This window comes from Euprymna scolopes, chromosome 16, assembly GCF_053919585.1.
Source record: "Euprymna scolopes isolate OS-2025 chromosome 16, ASM5391958v1, whole genome shotgun sequence".
NCBI lineage: Eukaryota > Metazoa > Mollusca > Cephalopoda > Sepiida > Sepiolidae > Euprymna > Euprymna scolopes.
The window spans coordinates 67,724,939-67,746,247 of NC_136497.1; the positions used below are offsets into that span (position 1 = coordinate 67,724,939).

General features: G+C 29.9%; 1 protein-coding gene across 2 annotated transcripts in view; it reads right to left on the reverse strand.

The window, feature by feature from the left end:
- The window catches only part of LOC145296007 (exportin-2-like), a 101,242-nt gene that overhangs the window by 48,992 nt on the left and 30,941 nt on the right, over window positions 1-21,309 (reverse strand). For both annotated transcript variants that reach the window (XM_080142026.1, XM_080142025.1), the window contains exons 4-12: window positions 19,053-19,154; window positions 15,186-15,331; window positions 13,108-13,198; window positions 12,467-12,574; window positions 12,014-12,106; window positions 9,024-9,191; window positions 6,201-6,330; window positions 2,877-2,942; window positions 1,495-1,604 (exon numbers count right to left, since the gene is read on the reverse strand). In XM_080142026.1, the coding sequence (XP_079998152.1) occupies window positions 1,495-1,604; window positions 2,877-2,942; window positions 6,201-6,330; window positions 9,024-9,191; window positions 12,014-12,106; window positions 12,467-12,574; window positions 13,108-13,198; window positions 15,186-15,331; window positions 19,053-19,154 (1,014 nt within the window). The remainder of the gene's footprint in view (window positions 1-1,494; window positions 1,605-2,876; window positions 2,943-6,200; window positions 6,331-9,023; window positions 9,192-12,013; window positions 12,107-12,466; window positions 12,575-13,107; window positions 13,199-15,185; window positions 15,332-19,052; window positions 19,155-21,309) is intronic.

Genomic DNA, 21,309 nt, shown 5'->3' on the forward strand with positions numbered 1-21,309 from the left:
TGTGTTCAGCTAGAAATTACGATCTACCAAAGGTACATGCACAAACCTATCACTAGATTCTATACAACCTCTAGCTTGTTAAAAGAAAAATACTATAATATTCATTTACTTTGGATCATTAGTGATAAAATTAATGCATGCAGAGGGTCAGAAAAAATTATTTTTATTCTTACTTGTATATATTGAACCAGTGGGGTGAGAAATGCAGTCTTGGAGGAGCTAAATATGTTTTTTTAAAGCAGTGCATGCTTTAATACTTTCAAATATTTGGTTTCTAAAGTGACACATGTAAATGTTGCACATCACTTGATACCATATATAAATCTAAACTTCCTAATTATTTTTGAATCAGTTCCTCCTCAGCGAAGATCAAATGAAAGTTTAACTGAACAGTGAAACAAGATACTGAGCTTACTTCTATGGGATCCATTGCTGAAACCGTGATTGATTAACACTCATATCTGTAACTGCAGCGAACTGTTGTGTCTGGTCAGTATTCATTTGGGATGCGGTAAATTCTTTGGATGAAGCCAATGTTGCAGCCCTCTGTCTGTTTTACAAATATTTTAAGGTGCATGCTCTGACGAACTACAAGCTCTTGTACCCATCCCTCGACGAAAATACCCGTTACAAAACCCAACAAACAGCAAAATCCCACTCCTACACAGTAGAGATCCTTAGATGTAAGAAAGACTTCTACTCTAATAGTTTCTTCCCCAGAACTGCTAGACTTTGGAACTCCCTTCCAGATTCCTACTTTCTCAACTGTACTGACATGCAGAAGTTCAAGTGTAATGTGAACCGACATCTTGCTGCTCAACTCCCTACATGGTATCCCTGCAACTTATGTCTCCATAGTAGACCCCTACATCAAAGTGGGTGGCACTGTGCCTTGTTTGGGGTAAAAAAAATTAAAAATTAAAACAACCACCCCAGGATGAATGCCAAGACAAATAATTTATTAAAATCTATTTTATCTTATCCATAAAAATAGTTGTTTATCTGGTATCCAAATCAGATAAGTGTTTGTTTTTTTTTTTAAATTTATTAATGTTGTATACAGATACAACTTTAGCTCAATATTTAAAATTGTCTGCATTGTAACAATCTTCAGAGTTGGAACAAGTATTTTTTTAAAAGAATCTAAAATAAAAGACATTTTGGTATTGTGAAGAACATAATGGAAAGAAAATAGACAAAGTGGCAGCAATGTTATAAGTAATCTAAATTTAATTCAACTCAATTTTTTTTATATATATTAAAATTAGAATTAGATATCTATTCTAGCAAGTTAATGACTCAACAAACAAATATCAAGAGTATTTTAATAAATGCAATTATTAATTATCAAATATTAAAACTATTAATTATTAAAAATTAATTATTAATTAATTAAATGCAAGAGTATTTTAATAAATGCAATTTAAATATGTAAGAGAATCTATCAAGTGCTTAGAATAAAAGAATAAAGTGAAAATAAGTTCTATCACAAACCTGCAACAAACTGGACACGTATTGAGAAAAGTTCTGGATAACTGGACCTTCAAATGTTTTGCATAAAGCCTGCACTAAGTCGCAAGCAGAACGTCTCCGAGTGTCAATATCTGAAGAGAAAAAGTATTGTAAGCAATTTTTGCAGTTAACATTTTTACACAGACATGATTTCTGAATACGCTGAATGAAAAGGAATGGGAACATAAGTTGTTAGAAACACGCAACTTTATCAAGACATTGACAAAATAATAAACAAAAAGGTACTTGTACAGTTTAATCAAGACATTAAAAAATGAAAATATAAAAAAAAAAATTATAGTGTATGTTTCTGTTTTGGACTGAAGTTCTTTGAAAAAAAATTTCACTTAATTTGATTGAGTATTTTTTTTTACAGCGGAAATACACGTTTTTATGATGGCGTGCTGAAAGTAGCCATATTTGGATTTTTAGAACACACCACAGGGAGAACTTGGTCTAAAGCGCCGAAACCCGCCTCCTCATCTTAAATACTAGCTTTTCTTCTTAAAAATCGAAACATAGCTACCTTTTGATCGGTATCATAACAAACTGTTTTTTTTTGTTGTAAAAAAAAAAAAAAAATTTTTTTAAACTACTTGATCAAATTAAGTGAAATTTTTTTTTTTGGAGAACTTCATTCCATAACGGATATGTACAATATAACTTTTTTTATTTTTGATATTTTAATTTTTTTATGTCTTGATTAAACTGTACAAGTACCAAGAATAATTATAAAAATTAAATTTACATGAGTATTATTATTGTATATACCATATTATTTTTTGAAAATTTAGAAAACTAAACAATGTTATATAATTTTTATTAAAAAATCAATTTTTAAAATCAAAAATCAATTAAAATCAATTTTTTCTTGAGACTTGTGTTGTTCACTTTTTCGGGAAAATTTTTTTTTTTTTTTCATTTTGCTAGTGGTGTTAACCTGAAGGGTCAGACCCTTGTGGAGAAAGAAATGGTATAGGTCCAGTGTTATTGATAATTGTGAAACCTGAAATCAATGTGCATTGCATGGTTGACGCAAATTTTAAATAGAAGATCTTGGTCACATCTTTGAAAATACTACAAGAAAAATGAAGATGAAAAATCTTTAAAAAATACTACAAGAAAAATGAAGATAAAAAATCTTTGAAAATACTACAAGAAAAATGAAGATGAAAAATCTTTAAAAATACTACAAGAAAAATGAAGATGAAAAATCTTTGAAAATACTACAAGAAAAATGAAGATGAAAAATCTTTGAAAATACTACAAGAAAAATGAAGATGAAAAAAATAAAAATAAAAACAAAAACAAAGTTTTCTTTGAAAAAATAAAAATAATAAAATAAACAAACACATGACACTAACCAGAACCTTCAACATCTTTCCGAATATATTCATCTGGATTATCTTGAAATAATTCTTCATCAGCAGCTACAAAAAAAAAAAAAAAATTAAACTGCTAATTTTTCAAATAAATATTTAGAAATTGTTAGCATTTCAACTTTAAAATGATTTCACATGCCAAAAATATAGAAGTAGTTTTAATTAAAAGCTGACAAAAAATATATTTCTAATAATGTACATTATAGGACAATAGTACAATTAAGTCTGGATTCATTTTTATTTTTTAAAGCTTAATATTATATTCATGAGAGAAGACCATGGACAACATTAAAAAATAGACCGTTCAAACTTTCAATTTATCTGTGAGGAAAATTTCACTCTCAGCTCGAATACCAAAACTATACAACCAGTTGAGATTCGAAATATTTATTTTATGTCACATCAACCCTGTAAGTCATTTGATAAGTTCTATACAATTATTTAATTGTATGTTTAGTTTCTCCTATAGAAGCTGAAAGGGATTTGTTTTAGGTAGACTATTATTTTAAAGGTAAGCACATTTTTCAACATCATGACAAGGTTTCATACATGATAATATTCCTTAAGGATATTCCAAAATTTTTTACAGTCTATCAGAATATGTTTGACTTTGACTTGTTGATTCCATTAGGAGCAGCTTCTCTGCATAATTAAACATGTTAAATATGTCCAATTCTGACTGCTTAATACTATGCCTTCATCTACGGTCAGGTAGTGGTCTCACATTTTCTCTTCCAACTGTTGGTTACATTCATATATAATTGTCGTTTGGGTACATATTCCTTATTGCTTGTCATATTTTTCTGTATTGTACGATCTTGTTTATTTTATTGAGTTTTACAGCAAGTCTCAACCCTTGGGAAATTTTATGCTAAATAATATTTCATCAGCTCATTGTAGGGTATAGACCTTGTCTGTTCAGTTATTTGTATATTATTTCAGATATTTTTCCTGTTGGTAATAGGGTAGAGCTGTCACCAGGATCTTGTAATCATCTATTAGCGTCTGCATTTCTGCTAAAAGTATGGGTACTTCATGATTAATGCATCTACATTTCATTGCTATTGTAGCAAAAACTTGAATATATTTTGTATTTTATATTAGCCTCATAAAGAAAATTATTACCTTAATGTCAATATTATCAGAAAATTCTTTCATAGATTTTACATTATTATACTTTAGTCATGTGAAATCAAGATTGGCATGCTTTGTTGTGTATGAGGTTTAGTAAGTAGGAAATCATGGTAGTTTTTCATTGACAAATAGGGAAAATATAAACAATGCAGAATTGGGAGGGACAATGTGACCTTCTCTTTTCATTATATCCCACAACTGTATAGTTTTCTTTGTTTTAAACTGGATCACGTTTGTCTAATTTGGAATTTGGATTGATAGTTTCACGTTTATGTTGGATGCTAAACACAGTGCAGATGATTATACTATTAAATCCGTTTTGTGATTTCTCAGAATATTTCAATAGGATTCAGTGAGTTTAGCAACTTGGTAATCACTGGATTTTCCAGTTGTATATTTAATAAAAGTTCAGTTGTTTTGTTTTACAGCATATCAACTAGTTTTGCATTATTTAATTCTGAACCCAATCATTTTAGAAAAAGTTTTTCTGCTTTCAGTTGTTTATATGTTCAAATATTTATTCATGGTGTTTGGTTTGGTTTGGTTGTTTTATAGTGGAAAATTGATTTTGTTTTTGACTTGGTAGAACATGATTGAGTTTTGTAAAGGGAAAGGAAGAAAACAACATCAATTTTTGATGCATTTTAGATCAGGAAGCCAGAATCTTTGGTAAATTATAGTAGAGAGTAGAAATCTGAATGAATGATAAACCAGTTTCATTTGCTTGTTGCAATAGTATTAAGTTTCAATCCTGATATATAGGTTTTCGCAGTAAAGATGGGAGCTTCTTTGAGGAGGCATTTTTTTTTTCTTTTTTTTTTTATTAAAGATAATTTTATAATTGGAAACTGCATCATATCTAGTTCTGTTATTTTTTTTTTTTTTCAGAACCAACAGTAAAGATATGACATTTGGATGTTTACTAGTTTATCCTGATAAGGTAACGGATGAGTATACTTTTTGCCAAGTTTAGTAAGGTCAAGCATTACCTCTGACTGTGTAGTGGTGGAATCGAACCCAAGACACCCAGTTACAAGACCAGAGTGGTCTTGGCGTCACACCCCCATAGAAGTAGACTCGCCCGCTTGCATGAGACATTCACGGCAACCGGGGTGCTTTCAAATATACGTTGTCTTGCCGACACTTTACAGGCTGATTAAGTAACAAAGGTAGAGAGTTGAGTTAATTGGTTTTATGGATATTTATGAATGTGATTTCTGCATCCTGTTCTATGGATTTTGTACATAGACCAAAATGCTATATTGCCTTTTATTATCAATTTGGGTTGTTTTAGGGCATATCAACCATCTTATTGGTTAAAACTTGTCAAATATAATTTTATAGGGAGGATAATTTATATTTCTAGAACTGCTCTCAGAATACATTGCATTACTTTGGAAAACAATGCAGTACTTGTGAAAAATATTACTCCTTGATGGAAATTTCAGAGAGGATATCATTATTACATGAGTACAGGAAAATTGAGCATGCCACTAATGACACTATTCCCACTTTCAGAAAACATTACTCTTTAAAATTCTGTACTCACACATCAGAGGTCACCTGTCATGACTGACAGGTGGTTCCAATTTTGAGTCTTACCTCCCTAAAGAGGTAACTAACATATTTAACACGCCTACCCGACAGGACAAAATATGATCTGAAATTTTATTGTCCGTCTACGGAGTTGTTATTGTCAATTTTGTTGCTTCTTTTGCAATGATATTAGCCTTGATCTTCTATAATGTCTGCATGACTAGGAAGCCAGATCAAGACTATCACTCTGTCAGTGTCCATTAGATGATGGCATCTTTTCTACTTGAATAATGTACAATCAATTTTAAATCAGAAGTTACTTACCTTTACAAAACTCTCGACAAGTGATTTTCAACATGAACATGGTAAGATTTACAGTTCTAAAATTCTAACAGGATAGTAAAACTATTTAAAGAGAGAGACAGAAATGTTTTTTTTTTTCCATTTTATTTTGCTAAAATAAAAATATTTTTATTCTTTGTAAAAAAATTTCTTTTTTAAATCAATTTTTTTGTATATCTAGCATATTTTACAAGAAATGACTAAATAGTAAAAGCAGAGTAAAACAATTAAAATAAACAATAAAATAATTATTTTTCATGGCTTCGAAAAAAATCCAAACAGTGTATTACTTACTTCTAAATTGCATGTTTGGAACAATAACTTTCTCACAGATGCTGCTTAAAGTATTAGATTCTTCAAACAGACTTTTATAGTTTGGTCTTTCTGCTACAGATGCAAGAAATTGAATTGCCTTGCTCACCAACTGTACAAGAATACAAACAGATTACCTGAGAAAATATTCTTATATAAAAACAAAATACATGAGCAACATAAAAAAAAAATACAAACAGCAACATTTCAAATAAATCTTAATTTACAACTTGTCGGATCCCTTGGAAATTCCACAGTGCTTTCTCCATCAATCTGTATAATTTTAATAATAATCCCTTTAAAAATAAGAAAGTTTGGCAGGGTCAATATTATTAAAAAATCTTCTATAAAAATTATTATCAGCATAAGCTAAATATTCTTTAAATAAATTAAACAAATAGATCTTTATTTAAAATTGGAACAACTTTATTTTTTAAAAGAATATTTTTCATCTTCATATCATGAAAATAATTTTCAGTTAAAAATTCTTTAAATCAATACAATGAATATCATTTTTCAAAATGTATTTAAAATTGTTCAGTTTTAGTTGATGGGGCAATAGAATTCAATTTTGGAACAATTCATTTTAAAAGAGGTAAAGTCAGAATTTGTTTTGAACATTAATCATCATTTTCGCAGGTAGCTGATCTTATTTTTTAGTGTGTGTGAAAGAAATATTTTTATAGGCATTTGTAGCAAAAAATTAAAGGTTTTTCATTACATTTAATACAAAAACATCTTTTTTAGCTAACAAATATAAAGCATTCTTAGTGTTTCATTACTTTAGTATATATATAGATGTATAAATAAATTGCTATATAACTCAATAGTTCTAGGTGCTAGAAGTTCTTGCTAAAAAAATAATGTGAAATTACCTCCAACCTACAAAAGAAAAAAGGAAGAAAAATAATTTTCTAAGCAAATGTTAAATGGTTACACAGATACTAGCAAGCAGTAGTTTACAGGTCATTTTGCTAGAATTGCAGAGTCAAATATTAAAAAAAAAAAAAAAAAAAAAAAGCTGGACTCTTAACAATGCTAGTGTTAGGGAGAGGTGTCTGAGCGATCAAAGAACACAATAAGTCAATCCTAGGAAAAGTGACCTATAACAGTGTTACGGAGCTGTATCTGGACAATCGTAAGAACACAATGGGAAATCCCAAGATTTAAAATGACCTATATCCATGATGTCAATCGGTCAGGAAAGCTAACCGATATTAAATGGGTTAGACCAAAACCAGCAAAAGTACAATAAACAAAAGCTGGCGAAAATAAGGTAAACAGATCAATCAACAGGAACTATGACCCAGTGAGTTGCAAAACAATAAACAAGCTGGCGAGAAAAAGGTCAAGAGGTCAAAGTGATATAAATAAAAGAGCAGAGAGAAAATGGAGATGAGGAGACACAAAGCGAATATACAGGTTGACACAGAGTTCTACAACCCACCTTCTTCCACTAACCTCCACTGTGCTATGATGATAGTTTTGGATATTTTTAAACTCTAGGAGTCAGAGTCAGATCTTTTCATTAACAACTTTGAAACTCTGATGCTAACCAATCTAATCTTTATCTTTTGATCATTTAATCAAAAACATTTTTTGGCAGTTGAGTTTAAGAATACCCATCTTTAAGGGTACCTGGCAACCATATGTTTTTTAAATTGATAATTATTTTTAAGATAATAGAGTTAAAGATCCCATGATTTACTTAAAAATAATTAACATGAACATCTTTTAATTTTAGTTTAAGCAAAAAAAAAAAAATCAAGAGAAAGAGATACAAAGAAAGACATCTGATAGCAGTACAAGCAGGATGATATTGATAGTTGAACTTAATAGAGATAAGATTTGTAGATAATATAGCAGTGACTGCTGTGAATATTAAGAAAATTAATTAGAAAATATCCAACAGGTACCAAATAATTGCATTCTTGCCAAAAAAAAAAAAGAAAAAAAAAATTGCCAAAATATTTACAACAAGACTGTACTGACACTTAGAAAAACAAATTATATTGAATATTTTGTATTATTTAAACTACTGTTCAAATCTGGTATGTTATTCTCACAAACTTTCAGCCAGTGTAGCATCTGATCTTTAAGTGTCTTGCTGAATCGAGAATTACGAATAGAATTTATTTAGTTCATAGGGTTATCTTGAGCTAATTATTACTTATATCCGTTGTGCCAGGGTGTTCTGTGTTGTGAGAACAACATTAAAGATGAAAACAGCAGTTGAAATAAAAAAAAATATAAATAATGAAAATGAAAAGTTTTTCTGACAAGCAGCAAAGTCTCACTCCTACACAGTAGAGATCCCTAGATGTAAGAAAGCCTTAGTTGTTGGCCTTTTTGGTCAAGATCAAAGTGTAGTATCTGTTCTTCAGATGCTGCACTTCCATTTCTTGTTCTCTTTCGGTGGAGAATCAGTCCTTCACGACTGAGACAATTTTTTATTTTTGTACCTTTTCTCCACGTTAAAAAACGACCCTGGTGTCTAACTCTGTCCCGTAGGGAGGCATAGTAAATAGGTACTCTAATAGTTTCTTCCCCAGAACTGCTAGACTTTGGTACTCCCTTCCGGGTTCCTGCTTTCCCAACTGTACTGACATGCAGAAGTGATGTTCAAGTGTAATGGGAACATACATCTTGCTGCCCAACTTCCGACATAGTATCCCTGCAACTTATGTCCTTGATAGTAGCCCCCTACACCAAAGTGGTACTGTGCCTTGTTTGGGGTGAAAATGTAATAAAATAAATTTTAAAAAAACAGAAAAGAAAAAAGGCAAAATGGGTTTTGCTACTCACAAGATCATATTTGACTTGTGGTCCTGTTGTTACGAGTAGATTCCAGATTGCCGTCACAAAATCTGGAAGATGAGGAGAAAATTCTTCACCATATTTTTGTGCATAAAGTGTAACATTGTCAGCAATTTGAGATTTCACCTGTTCAAGCACACCAGCTTCATCTTCATCCTGAAATGAACAAGAATTATAACTGATGCACAAAAATTTATATAAAACGCACACATAAAAAGGAAAAAAAATTATATATCCAAAATAACGATACAAAATGGATGCTGAAAATACAAACGAAGAGAGGGAAACGAAGAATGAAAATAAGGTGCTTCTTAAGATATAGTCGATAAATCAATTTTTTAAATATATTGTTTTAAGCAAAAACAATATTACGTAGTCAAATGTCATGTCGAAAATAGTAATATATCCAAAAATTACAAAAATGCATCAAGTAGAACAACTGCTTTCGCTATAGACAAATATTGCAACCAAGAACAAGTAATCTTAAATATTCGTTTTCGAGTTATGCTCTCTGCATGTAGACTCCTGCTGTCTACTTTATAACGTCCAAGAAAAATGCAATTTTACCCAATTTTCCATAAAAATTACTTTTAACTATGAATAACTTTCTACTCAATGATTTTTCATAATTTTTGGATATATTACTATTTTCAGCATGACAATTAAGTATGTAATATTGTTTTTGTTTAAAGTGACATATTTAAAAAAAAAAAAATCAATCTGTCGATTATCTTAACAAGCACCGAAAATAATTATATCCATAATAATTTTTCAAGGTTCTTACAATAGAGGGGGTTCAATAAGAATCTGCAGAAATCATGTTTTTTCCAGTTGATTATGATAGAAAACAAAATTGATATAAAAATGAAGCAGCTTTTTCAATGAGATAATCTCCATTTGCTGACGTCAATTTTATTGATCACAATATTTTTTTTTTACAATTTTTTTTAGTGTCAAAAACAAAGAGAATCCAAAGAAGATCATTTTACTTGACGAACACATGTTCACCAATGTTTAGGTTAGTCTAATCTAATAATTATCATAGACTAGCAGGGAGACCTGACGTTGGCCTGGATTGAATGAGGATCAATGAATGTTCCGCATTTCCAATACTTTTATTGGCATCGAAATCGGTGAAATCACCCACTTTTTAATCAAATCGATTGTTGCCTGCTCTAGTCTGGGACCTGTTGCAGTGCACCGGGATGAAGCTTCACATGCTTCCCCGCAGTGACTTAGTCCACAATATATTATAATTTAGATTGCAATGTTTAGAACTTACTGTTGATTTTATAAAATTCTTTTAGATAATAGCTTGAATTAAAGTTTAAAATACAAAAGTCAAATATCATGGTTCAATTGTGCTCTCAGCAGAAACATTCATTTCGAACATGTGCGTCTTATCAAAATCTCTACAGTTGATGTTATACAGCGGGCTCTTCTGTGTGGTGATAAAACTTCTCAAATGCACTTGTGATGTTAGGCTGTATAAGGGTGTTAACTTTAGTCAAAATCGGACTGTTCCTTCTTTAATTGAATTTTTTCAATTATCGATACTTATCAGAAGCATCCCTATGCAAAACCTATATAAGTACATTTGTATGAAATTTTTTTAAAAATTCGGCCCAGCTGTTTCAGAGTCCATAGGGAACAGACTGACACACACACACAGACTAAATGCCTCTTATATATAAGTAGAGATTATCTGGATTCACTTGTTTAAAACTTGTATCCTCAGTTATACACTGTTAAAATCGGCTTCTGACTCGAGAGAGAATGTTTTAAGTTCTGACAAATTTTAAATGATCATGACTCAGTTAATTAATCAAGATCATTTATTATTATTGGTTTGTTTTATGGCATATCAACACTTTTTTAATTATTTAATGCCAAATCTAGTAATTTTGAAAAAAAAGTTTTATGCTTCAAGTTCTTTATATCTTAAAATATTTATTTATCGTGTTTGGTTTGGTTGTTTTATAGAAGAAAATTTTGATATTGCAGAGTTTTGAAAAGGAAAAAAAAAAAAATGTTTATTTAGAATTGTCACGGAATGAAGATGTCATATTCCCCAAATTATATAAATTGATTAAGCATTTTTTTTATTAAGAAAATCAAATTTTATGAAGAACTAGAGAAGAGGAGACTGAAGTGGCCATATTGTTTTAAATCTTCCCAAAATTCAAGGCCGACAATTTGACTTAAAGAGATTTTGTTTGTATTCAAATAATTAAATAATTAAAACTTTTTAATCAATTTACCTTGTTGGAATATGATATCTTTGTTCCCTGACAAGTCAATCCATCATAAAGATTTGTTTTTTTAAATTTTTTTTTAAATAAGTGCAATTCTAAAGAAGTACTCAAAAAGCATCAGTGTTTGGTGTATTTAAGTCAGGAAGCTGATATCTCCAGACAGCCAAATCTAGAAGCACCAGAAATTTTTTATTATTACAGTAATACCTCAGTTATTGAATGTTTTTGTGGTCGGACAATTCAGAGTTCAAACAAAAAGTTGGAGATTTTCTTGACTTGATAGTCGAACAAAATTACAGAATTCAAATCAGCAGCTTCACTTCAAATATAAATAAGCAAGGTTGTTCCTTAGTCAAATGTTGGGATTGATACGGGTCAGATCAGATCGGTGGTTTGGTGCGTGATATTTCTGAAGTGTAGTAATGACTCCAAACTCCTCTTCCTTTTTATTAAGAATGGTTTCAAAATGGTGGACACAGCTACTCTTCTGTTATTCATAAAATTTGATTTTCTTATTTAAAACTAAAACTACTTGATCAATTTATATGATTTTTGGAATGTGATATCTTCGTTTCATCATGGATACATACACCCTACAGATTTTTCATTAATTTTCATTATCAATTCATCAAAAACTGAAGTGGAGACAAATGTTTCTATGTAAGATTGACTGCATTTCATCAACATTACTTGCATGTGTTTTAATAAGTTAACATGTCTTACTTGTGTTTGTAACAGTTTGTTATCAACTTGAAGCAAAGCTTTAAAATGAAACATCCATGTAGCCATGTTGTCTTCATAATGTTCAGGAAGATCCTGCAAAAAAAATAAATAAAAACGTAAACAAGAACTAACAACGTTGATTGTATCAAATAATTAAATATAATTTAATTTTTGCCTTATGACACGTCTTTTCTTTGGATTATTTAATGCTAGCATGATAAGTAAATGATAATACAAATTGACTTTTACCAATAACAAAAGTCTGAAGTTCGGGGGGGGGGAGAAGGAGACAGAGGGAGAAAAAAAAACAAGTGAAAAAGAGAAAAAAGGGGAGAGGGTGAAGAGTGAGAGAAAGTTTAGAATGAGGCTGTTCATTTTTTTTTCTTTTTAATTTTCACTTTAGAATCAATATATTTGTCAAAATAAGAAAATTATTTGGTTTATAATTCGTACCTGGTAATTAAGACTATAGAAGATTTTACAGATGAGAACAATCGAGCTAAATATCACTTTGAGGGCTGCAGGATCAGTACTATGTCTTTCAGCCAATTCCATGGTTGTCTGAATAAAAATAAAAAAAAAAAAAAAAAAAAAAGGTGTGTATATATAAGATAATCATAAAAATATAAAATGCAGAAAAATAATTGTGGAAACAGAATGTTACAAATAAAAAATTCTTAACCTTTAGGCCAAGATCACAGTGTAGTATCTGTTTTGATGCTGCATTTCACCTTTTCTGTCCTCGGTCGGTGGAGAAGGGATTTTTTTGACTGAGACGATTTTTATTTTTGTTCCTATCTAGAGTGCCCCTTCTTGGGGAGCTGAATTTTCCCCACATTAAAACCGACCTTGTGTCTAATTCTGTCCTTGTGGGGAGGCAAGTAAATAAGAACATTTGTATTATTCTGACCGCTATTCTTTTAGAGGGGGGGGGAGTAAACATGGGGGTGGTACGGGTAAGATGTTTGCTCACATTACATTTAAATTTATGCATGCAAGAGAAATGGAGCAGGTATGAAATTCCAAAAAGGTATGCAGCCTGAGGAAAGAAGCTATTAGAATAATAAAAAAAAAAGTTTAACTAAAAGACTTACAATAAAAAGTTGAGTGAAGGGAGCAGCAAAGTGATCCAAGACGAACTTGATTTCTGTCCAAAGTTGTTGAGATTTAAATTCATGCCGGTACCTTGACAATTTGAAGAGGAAAAAATAGAAAACAAAAGTGTTACTCAAAAAGAGGAAAAGAGTCAATATTTTTTTTAAATGTTTCACCATATTAAGCAATATCTTTTTTTTTTTTTTTTTTTTTATACAGTGATCACCACTTATCAAGGCCCGGAAGCCACTCAGCGATAAGGGTTATTGCAAGTACATTACGTTAGTGTGGAGATTTGATGAAGTGTTTACTTAAGGGGGCGGTTCATTAGGAATTTGTTAACATTGGACTTGAACACATCCAAGTTGTAGTCCGGTGGGAAGCAGGCAGACGGAACAGAGTTCCACAGGCGTGCAGTTCTAAGAAAGAAGCTTTGTTCATGGAATCCGCGTTTTGATTATGGCACAGATATAGAGTGGGGGAAATTTTTCACAGTGGATTCAGCTAGACGGGTGTTTTTTGTGAAAGATTGGCGAGGGGAGACCAGAGATTGGAGTTCAGACAAGCACCTGCCATGGAAATAACGATAAAACAAGGATAGGCTTGCAATGTCTCTTCTGTGGGAGAGAGGTTGCAGGGTAGAGAAAAGGGCATCCCCCACTAAGCCACGAAGTCTATTTTGTACTCTGTCAAGGCAGGATAGGCTGTTTTTAGCAGCTCCTGCCCAGATATGGCAACAGTATTCCATCCTTGGACGTACTTGGCTTTTATATAGATAGAGAATTGCATCAGTAGTGAGATATCTTCTGGAGCGGTAGAAGGATCCCACCATCTTTCCAGCGACCTTGGCAACAGACTTGATGTACGTGTTCCATTTCAGATCAGGAGTAAAGGTCAAACCCAGAAGCTTGTCAAAACACGGGGCCTCACCCAGACGAGAGCCATCCATCACAATTAAATATCTTTAAATGTTTCACCATATTAAGCAATATTTTTAAATGTTTCACTATATTAAGCAATATTTTTTTTAAATGTTTCACCATATTAAGCAATATTTTTAAATGGAAATCATTCTAGACAAGGCATGAAGCCATTTGACATAAGTCTCTTACAAGAACAAATAATGATTATCACAAAGATGTCTATTGTTTTGAAAAGATTCATCTTATGTAGCTTTAATTCAGTTATATGCTTTTTTTTATAGCCAATATTATAAAGGATATGTCATAATGAGAAGGTCCTTTATGGCATCATAAGAGATAATCTCAGTCATTAAAATAGATCATAGACAACCCGTGATCTGAAAAATTACGGGTCAACAAATAAATAACGGGAACATTATTTTAGTCAAAATATTTTTAAATAAAAATCTGACAATTCTTTCAAACATATAAAGCCAGTACAAAAGTGTAGATATATATTCAGAAAGAAAGTGAGAGAAAAGGTAGAGAAACAAGAGAGGGAGAAAGAGAGAAGAGAAAAAATGGAAGAGAGAGAGAGAGAAAAAGAGAGAGAGAGAAAAAAAAAGAGGGACAATTACTTTTGCTACTATTATAATGCATTTCACGAAAGGGGAAGATGATTATTTTTACACGTCGGGGGATGAGGATTGTCAAGGCATGTTTTCACATCTTCATTAATTCAAATATTAAGTATATAAGTAACTTATTTTCATAGCATGTAAACAAATCAAATTAGATGCCATTCGTATTTTTGCAACACCCTACATGTTCCTTTCAGTTCTCTCCTTTTTACTGCTGTTTTAATCTCCATCTCCTATCCCTATAATGACAATGAAGACATTTCATCAATAGTAAAAAAAGAAAGTTTATTTGCATTACCAAAGAAAATGAACCAAGTGTGCATAGTGACAAGTAAGCAAGATAGTATTAAAGTTTTAGTATTAATATATAGATTTATAAAAAAACGTATCAAGAAACAATTTTGGTTTGTCATTTTGCTTAAAGAGTTTGTTTTATAATTTGAAAGAGTGAAATTATCAATTGTTATCTAACTTGCGGATAAAACAGTTGACATTCAGAATAAATAAAATAATACAAGTATTTATCAGACTTACCTTTTAAATAAAGAATGGGCTGTTCTAAGAATTCCATTAACTAAAGAAAAATCATTGCTGCTCAGGTGATCCACCATTTCCCGGATTAAATCTGGCCACTTTTCTGGAAAGTCTTCTCGACCAATGATACTAATTGCATCACTTAGCTACAAATAAAAAAAGATATATATATATATATATATATATATATATATATAATTTAAAGGAGATTAGAATAATAGTCTAAAGAGCTAAGTGTATTTTAATGTAATAGTGAAATTACTAGTTTAATTAAAATACAGGAAATGCTCGTTGTAATTTAGATATATAATAAGCTCGATAGTTAAATGTCCTAGAGCTAATTCAATATTAAGTAATGTGATTTATAATTTAAAAGTTTTAAAATTTTTAAAATTTAAAAATCAAAATTTAATTAAATTAAAAATCAGTTTCATAAGAAGGAACAACAACAAAGTCAATTATCTGTACGATCGTTTCGGAAATCCGTGCTTTTTATTTGTGGTATACATGAAGTCACGTAGAATAATTATACATAGTTTTTTTGGTAAGCACGGTCTCCTCATCAGCAAATTTAGGAGGATTTCTATTGAATTGAAAAGACACCAAAAATAAACCTAGCATTAAAAGTAAGGCAGATGAATCTGAAAAATTGAAGTAAAAGGTTTGGATATAAAATTTATAAGAAAATTAATAAGGAAATTGGTATAGGTTAGAGATAGAAATGAGTAGAAAAAATATATATATTTTTGAATTTACATAATAAATTTGATTTAAAAATATATAGATATATAATTACCTTTTGGTTTTTCTTTTTTTGAAATCAGGAACTGTATTTAAAGTAGTCATTTAGATGTTTGCTATAGCTTTTTATTTTATTGAATGATGAATTTTAAAAGGGCGACGCTCGTGCAGTAAATTGTTTCCGTTAGCGTATTTTGATTTAGAGACGCTACAGTTAATATCTATAGAGAGAGAGTTTTTTTTTTTTTTTTTTTTTTGCAAGTTTTTAAGGGGAGATAATTGTCATGGCTTTATTTATTATTTGATTTACGAGTCTAAGGGCGGTAATTGGTTTAACTTAATTTATTAAAAAAAAAAAAAAAAAAAAAAAAAAAAAAATCTATTTTTACTAATGAGTAATTTTTAATGATTTAAGGTGGTTTATATTTATTAAATTTAAACCAACGTTTATGATTACACGATAGAAGCTCGTGTCTTGAATTTACTAGTTTGGTTGTGCTTTTTATATCTTCATATTTTAAAATTTTTACGGTTTCTTTTGTACATAATGTACAAAATTTATCTCCTGGTTTATATGATTTGCAAGTCTCAATTATTTGTCATTTTAAGTTGAAAGAAATATTGCTATTTTTTAGTTGCCAAATATAGTTGGATAGAGTAGTTTGGTTTGATAGAGAGTTATTTTTAAAAGAATGTTTGTGCGTTGAAATTCTATGTTTTATTGGGCCAGATGTGGAACCAATATATATTACCTCTTGATTATTATGATTATTTTCCGTTAGGTCTATTGTTGGATTATAATGTGGTGGGTTGGTTAATAATTGATCGGTAGATTGATTTAAGTTGGTGTTATTATTTAATTCGGTAGTTGAGTTATGGCTGTTGATAGGTTCTTGTATATTTGGAGTTTTTGATACTGTGCAGCTATAGATAACATTTTTAATTTTACATGAGCCTTGTAGGGGACATTTATTTTTTCTTCTACAGTTACAGTCCGATGTATTTTGTATAGTTGCATTTTGTAGTTTATTAATTTTATTATTATTAGAGCTAATTATTTTCTGATGAAGGTTAGGCATAGTAGAGTAAGAGACTTTAATTGTGTTCTTATTGAAAATCTTATTATATCTATGGGGGGCTTTAAAGTTCTTATCTTTTTTTTTTTTTTTAATAAATTAAGTTAAACCAATTACCGCCCTTAGACTCGTAAATCAAATAATAAATAAAGCCATGACAATTATCTCCCCTTAAAAACTTGCAAAAAAAAAAAAAAAAAAAAAAAAAAAAAAACTCTCTCTCTATAGATATTAACTGTAGCGTCTCTAAATCAAAATACGCTAACGGAAACAATTTACTGCACGAGCGTCGCCCTTTTAAAATTCATCATTCAATAAAATAAAAAGCTATAGCAAACATCTAAATGACTACTTTAAATACAGTTCCTGATTTCAAAAAAAGAAAAACCAAAAGGTAATTATATATCTATATATTTTTAAATCAAATTTATTATGTAAATTCAAAAATATATATATTTTTTCTACTCATTTCTATCTCTAACCTATACCAATTTCCTTATTAATTTTCTTATAAATTTTATATCCAAACCTTTTACTTCAATTTTTCAGATTCATCTGCCTTACTTTTAATGCTAGGTTTATTTTTGGTGTCTTTTCAATTCAATAGAAATCCTCCTAAATTTGCTGATGAGGAGACCGTGCTTACCAAAAAAACTATGTATAATTATTCTACGTGACTTCATGTATACCACAAATAAAAAGCACGGATTTCCGAAACGATCGTACAGATAATTGACTTTGTTGTTGTTCCTTCTTATGAAACTGATTTTTAATTTAATTAAATTTTGATTTTTAAATTTTAAAAATTTTAAAACTTTTAAATTATAAATCACATTACTTAATATATATATATATATATATATATTTTGTGTACAGAAAGTTGTTAGTTGAGACAGGTCATTGGTACCGTCGGTTTCAAGCCCGATAATAAGGCCCGTTTAAGGTATCCTTATCGAGCTCTCTTCAGCCAATATTCGTCTAACGAATATTGGCTGAAGAGAGCTCGATAAGGATACCTTAAACGGGCCTTATTATCGGGCTTGAAACCGACGGTACCAATGACCTGTCTCAACTAACAACTTTCTGTACACAAAATATAAGTACGCTCTTAAAATTTGGATTTTCCTTTTAATTGAGCACTCTGCTGGAATTCTTTTTCCAAAAAAACTAATCATATATATATATATATATAATTAATTCTGACATTAAGAAAGTTTCATTATAATTTGATTCTGACCCAAAAAGCAATTTTCTTAATTTTGCATTTGATAAAAGAATTATTCAAGGAGGATAACACATCCTCAGCTAAACATCTGTCTTTATTTCAATCAATATTGTCTTTATTTCAAATCAATATTGAAAGTTGATATCCATATCAACCTAGGAATCAAGCAACTAGAGGTCAACAATTAGTGGGCAAAAATGACTATCCTATCATAAAGCAATACTTATTTCCATTAAAGGCAAATAAAACATTTATACGCGAGAAGATTTGCAAAGATTATCAAAATTACTTTTTACCAAAGATTCATTATTTTTCTTAAAATATTTCTTGATTTGTAAAGCCTTTTATTTGCTTTTAGTTTTATACAGTGGAAATGATGTGTGATGTAATGGTTAGAATTGTTTCTTATAAGTTCAGCATGAAAGGTGTCAGTTTTGTTGTATCACTTTCACTAATACAATTCATATTCACACACCCTATCTACATATCTAGATCAAATAGTAGAGTAGGCTTGTTCATTAATACTCTGAAATAATACTCTCTGCTTATATCCAGCAGGACATTCATTCTCTTCACTATCTAACCATTTTATTTCATTTCTTGCTGTGTAACAATACATAGAAGAGAATTGATAGTCTGCCATAAGTTTGTATTTTATCAAAACATTTGCAATTAACTAGAATTAATTTGTTACTTTTAATTTTTTTTTTTTTTAATGGAGATGATATATTTACTACTATATTTTTATTCAATGTTAAAGATATGAATAAATGCAAAAAAAAATAAGGGAATGTAAAAAATATAGATAAACAAATAAAGACTTACTTGATTTTGGATTTGTTCTGGCATGCTCAACATTAGTTTCACAATATTTTTCTTGATTTCTAATCGATCTTGCGGATGGATTTTGTCAGGAAGATCTTCCACCTTTTTAAAGAAAAAAAAATATATATAATTAGATAAATAAATAAATATATTATATATATATGTATAAAATAAGAGTAAATAAAAATATATACATAAATAGATAAATATATATATACATCTATAAAAGTGAAATTGTGCGTGTGTGTGTGTGTGTGTACATTTTCCTACCAAATTACTCTGCCAATTTTCAGTCTCCACTCGAGATTTGACATCGGAAAATCTTTTTAATCTGTTTTCGGCCAGAAATTTGGCCAAAGTTCAACGATTTGACTTTTGAAAACTCTACCAAACTCCTCCATTAATTTTGAGTCTAAACACTTGAAATTTTAGATGGAGGTTACTTAGACATGGATTAAACTTTAATTTGCCCAAAAAAATAAATGTTAAGGAGTCAAAATTCAAAAAAATTTTATACCTCTCTCAGCCAATTTTTGGTTTAAACATTTGAAATTTTACTAAAAGTGTATTCAGACACAGAGCAAGCTTTTTAAATCGGTTTTTGGTCGAAAGTTTGGCTGTCAAGGGGTCAAAGTTTAAAAGATTGTACTTTTATAGTCTCTAGCAATTTTATGCCAATTTTGGATTTAAGCATTTGAAATTTTACATAAAGGATATTCAGGCATGCAGCAAGACTTTTAATCAGTTTTTGGGCGAAAACTTGACTGCCAAGAGGTCAAAGTTGAAAGAGTTGACTTTTTTCAAACCCTACCAAACTTGAGTCTTAAACACGTGAAATTTTAGGTTATCTGGACATGAGTCAAACTTTTTAATATATATATACATACACATATTCACATAAAGTTATGAACAGTACATAGGCCCAAGCAAAGCCGGGCTGCACTACTAATATATATATATATATATATATATATATATATATTAATAAAAAATAAGAGTAAATAAAACCAGAATTTTGCCATGGTTACCCATACTGAATTTATATTAAGAATAATGGGCTCCACATTTTGGCCAATTTTCAGAAAAATCTAATGGATGGATCAAAAGTTATGGGGCAAAACGTGTCATTTTTGGCCATTTTTGACCTCTTGAGTCCCTAGGGATGCAACAGAAATTTTTGCAAAAAAATTTTTTTTTACTGTGCTCATCTATTTAATAAAATACAATTTCAGGAAAAACTAATGAACGATTATCTGGCAATTGTCCGGACTAATGAACGCCACTGAAAACAGGTTCCTCTCCGATAAATCAGAGGATGAAAATATATATATTATATATAATATGAATACAAATTAAAATCATACATCAAAATCACTTTCCCCTATCAATAAAGAAACATAAATTAGCTTTGTTTTTAAAAACATCAGATTTGTAATTAAAAAAAAAAAAAAAAAAAAAAAAAAAACAGCAGATTCTATCTTATCACAGATGATACATCCAATCATGGATAGCTTTAGAGTTTCATCATGTTGTGTCTGGAAATGATGAGGCAAAGAAATTATAAACACATATATTCTTTGGATTATATTTTAATAGTCATCTTTTTAAATGGCCGATAGTTTGTTCATAATCACATGAAATCGTTTTATTTTATTTCTAATTGTGAACAGCTTTTATCCCAAATCTTCTTTGGTATCAAATATTCAATTTAATCAGGACTTCAGATTGATCTACCTTGAATGACCTCTTCACTCCTTTCTTCATGTATCACTATAAAAAATAATATCAATATCAAAATAAATTTATGAATTATCATTATTATTATTATTTAGATCTCTCTCTCATATGTATATAATAGTATATTAGTGTATACTCTTTGTTAGAAAAATGTTTTTCTAGTGTTCAAACTCGATATTTATCAAGATATATTACCATATTCATATAAAATCATAGAATCACATCAATGATTTAATTATTTATACAAACATTCGAAGTGCCAAGTCTGAAGTGTTTGTCTGCCTTGCTATTTTCTTTCTTGCCTCTCCTTATAATTTGAAATGGTTTTGTCTGAGGGCAAGAAAAAGCACGTAGAAATATTTATATATTATTTTTTGTTTTTTAGTCTGACAATAGTAAATAAAGGACAATCAGTAATTCCTCCACTATCCAACAACCAGGATGTCATTTGCACGGTAACCGAGAAGGCTGAACTGTTTGCCTTGTGATTCACTTCCAACTCTTCACCTTAGACTGCATA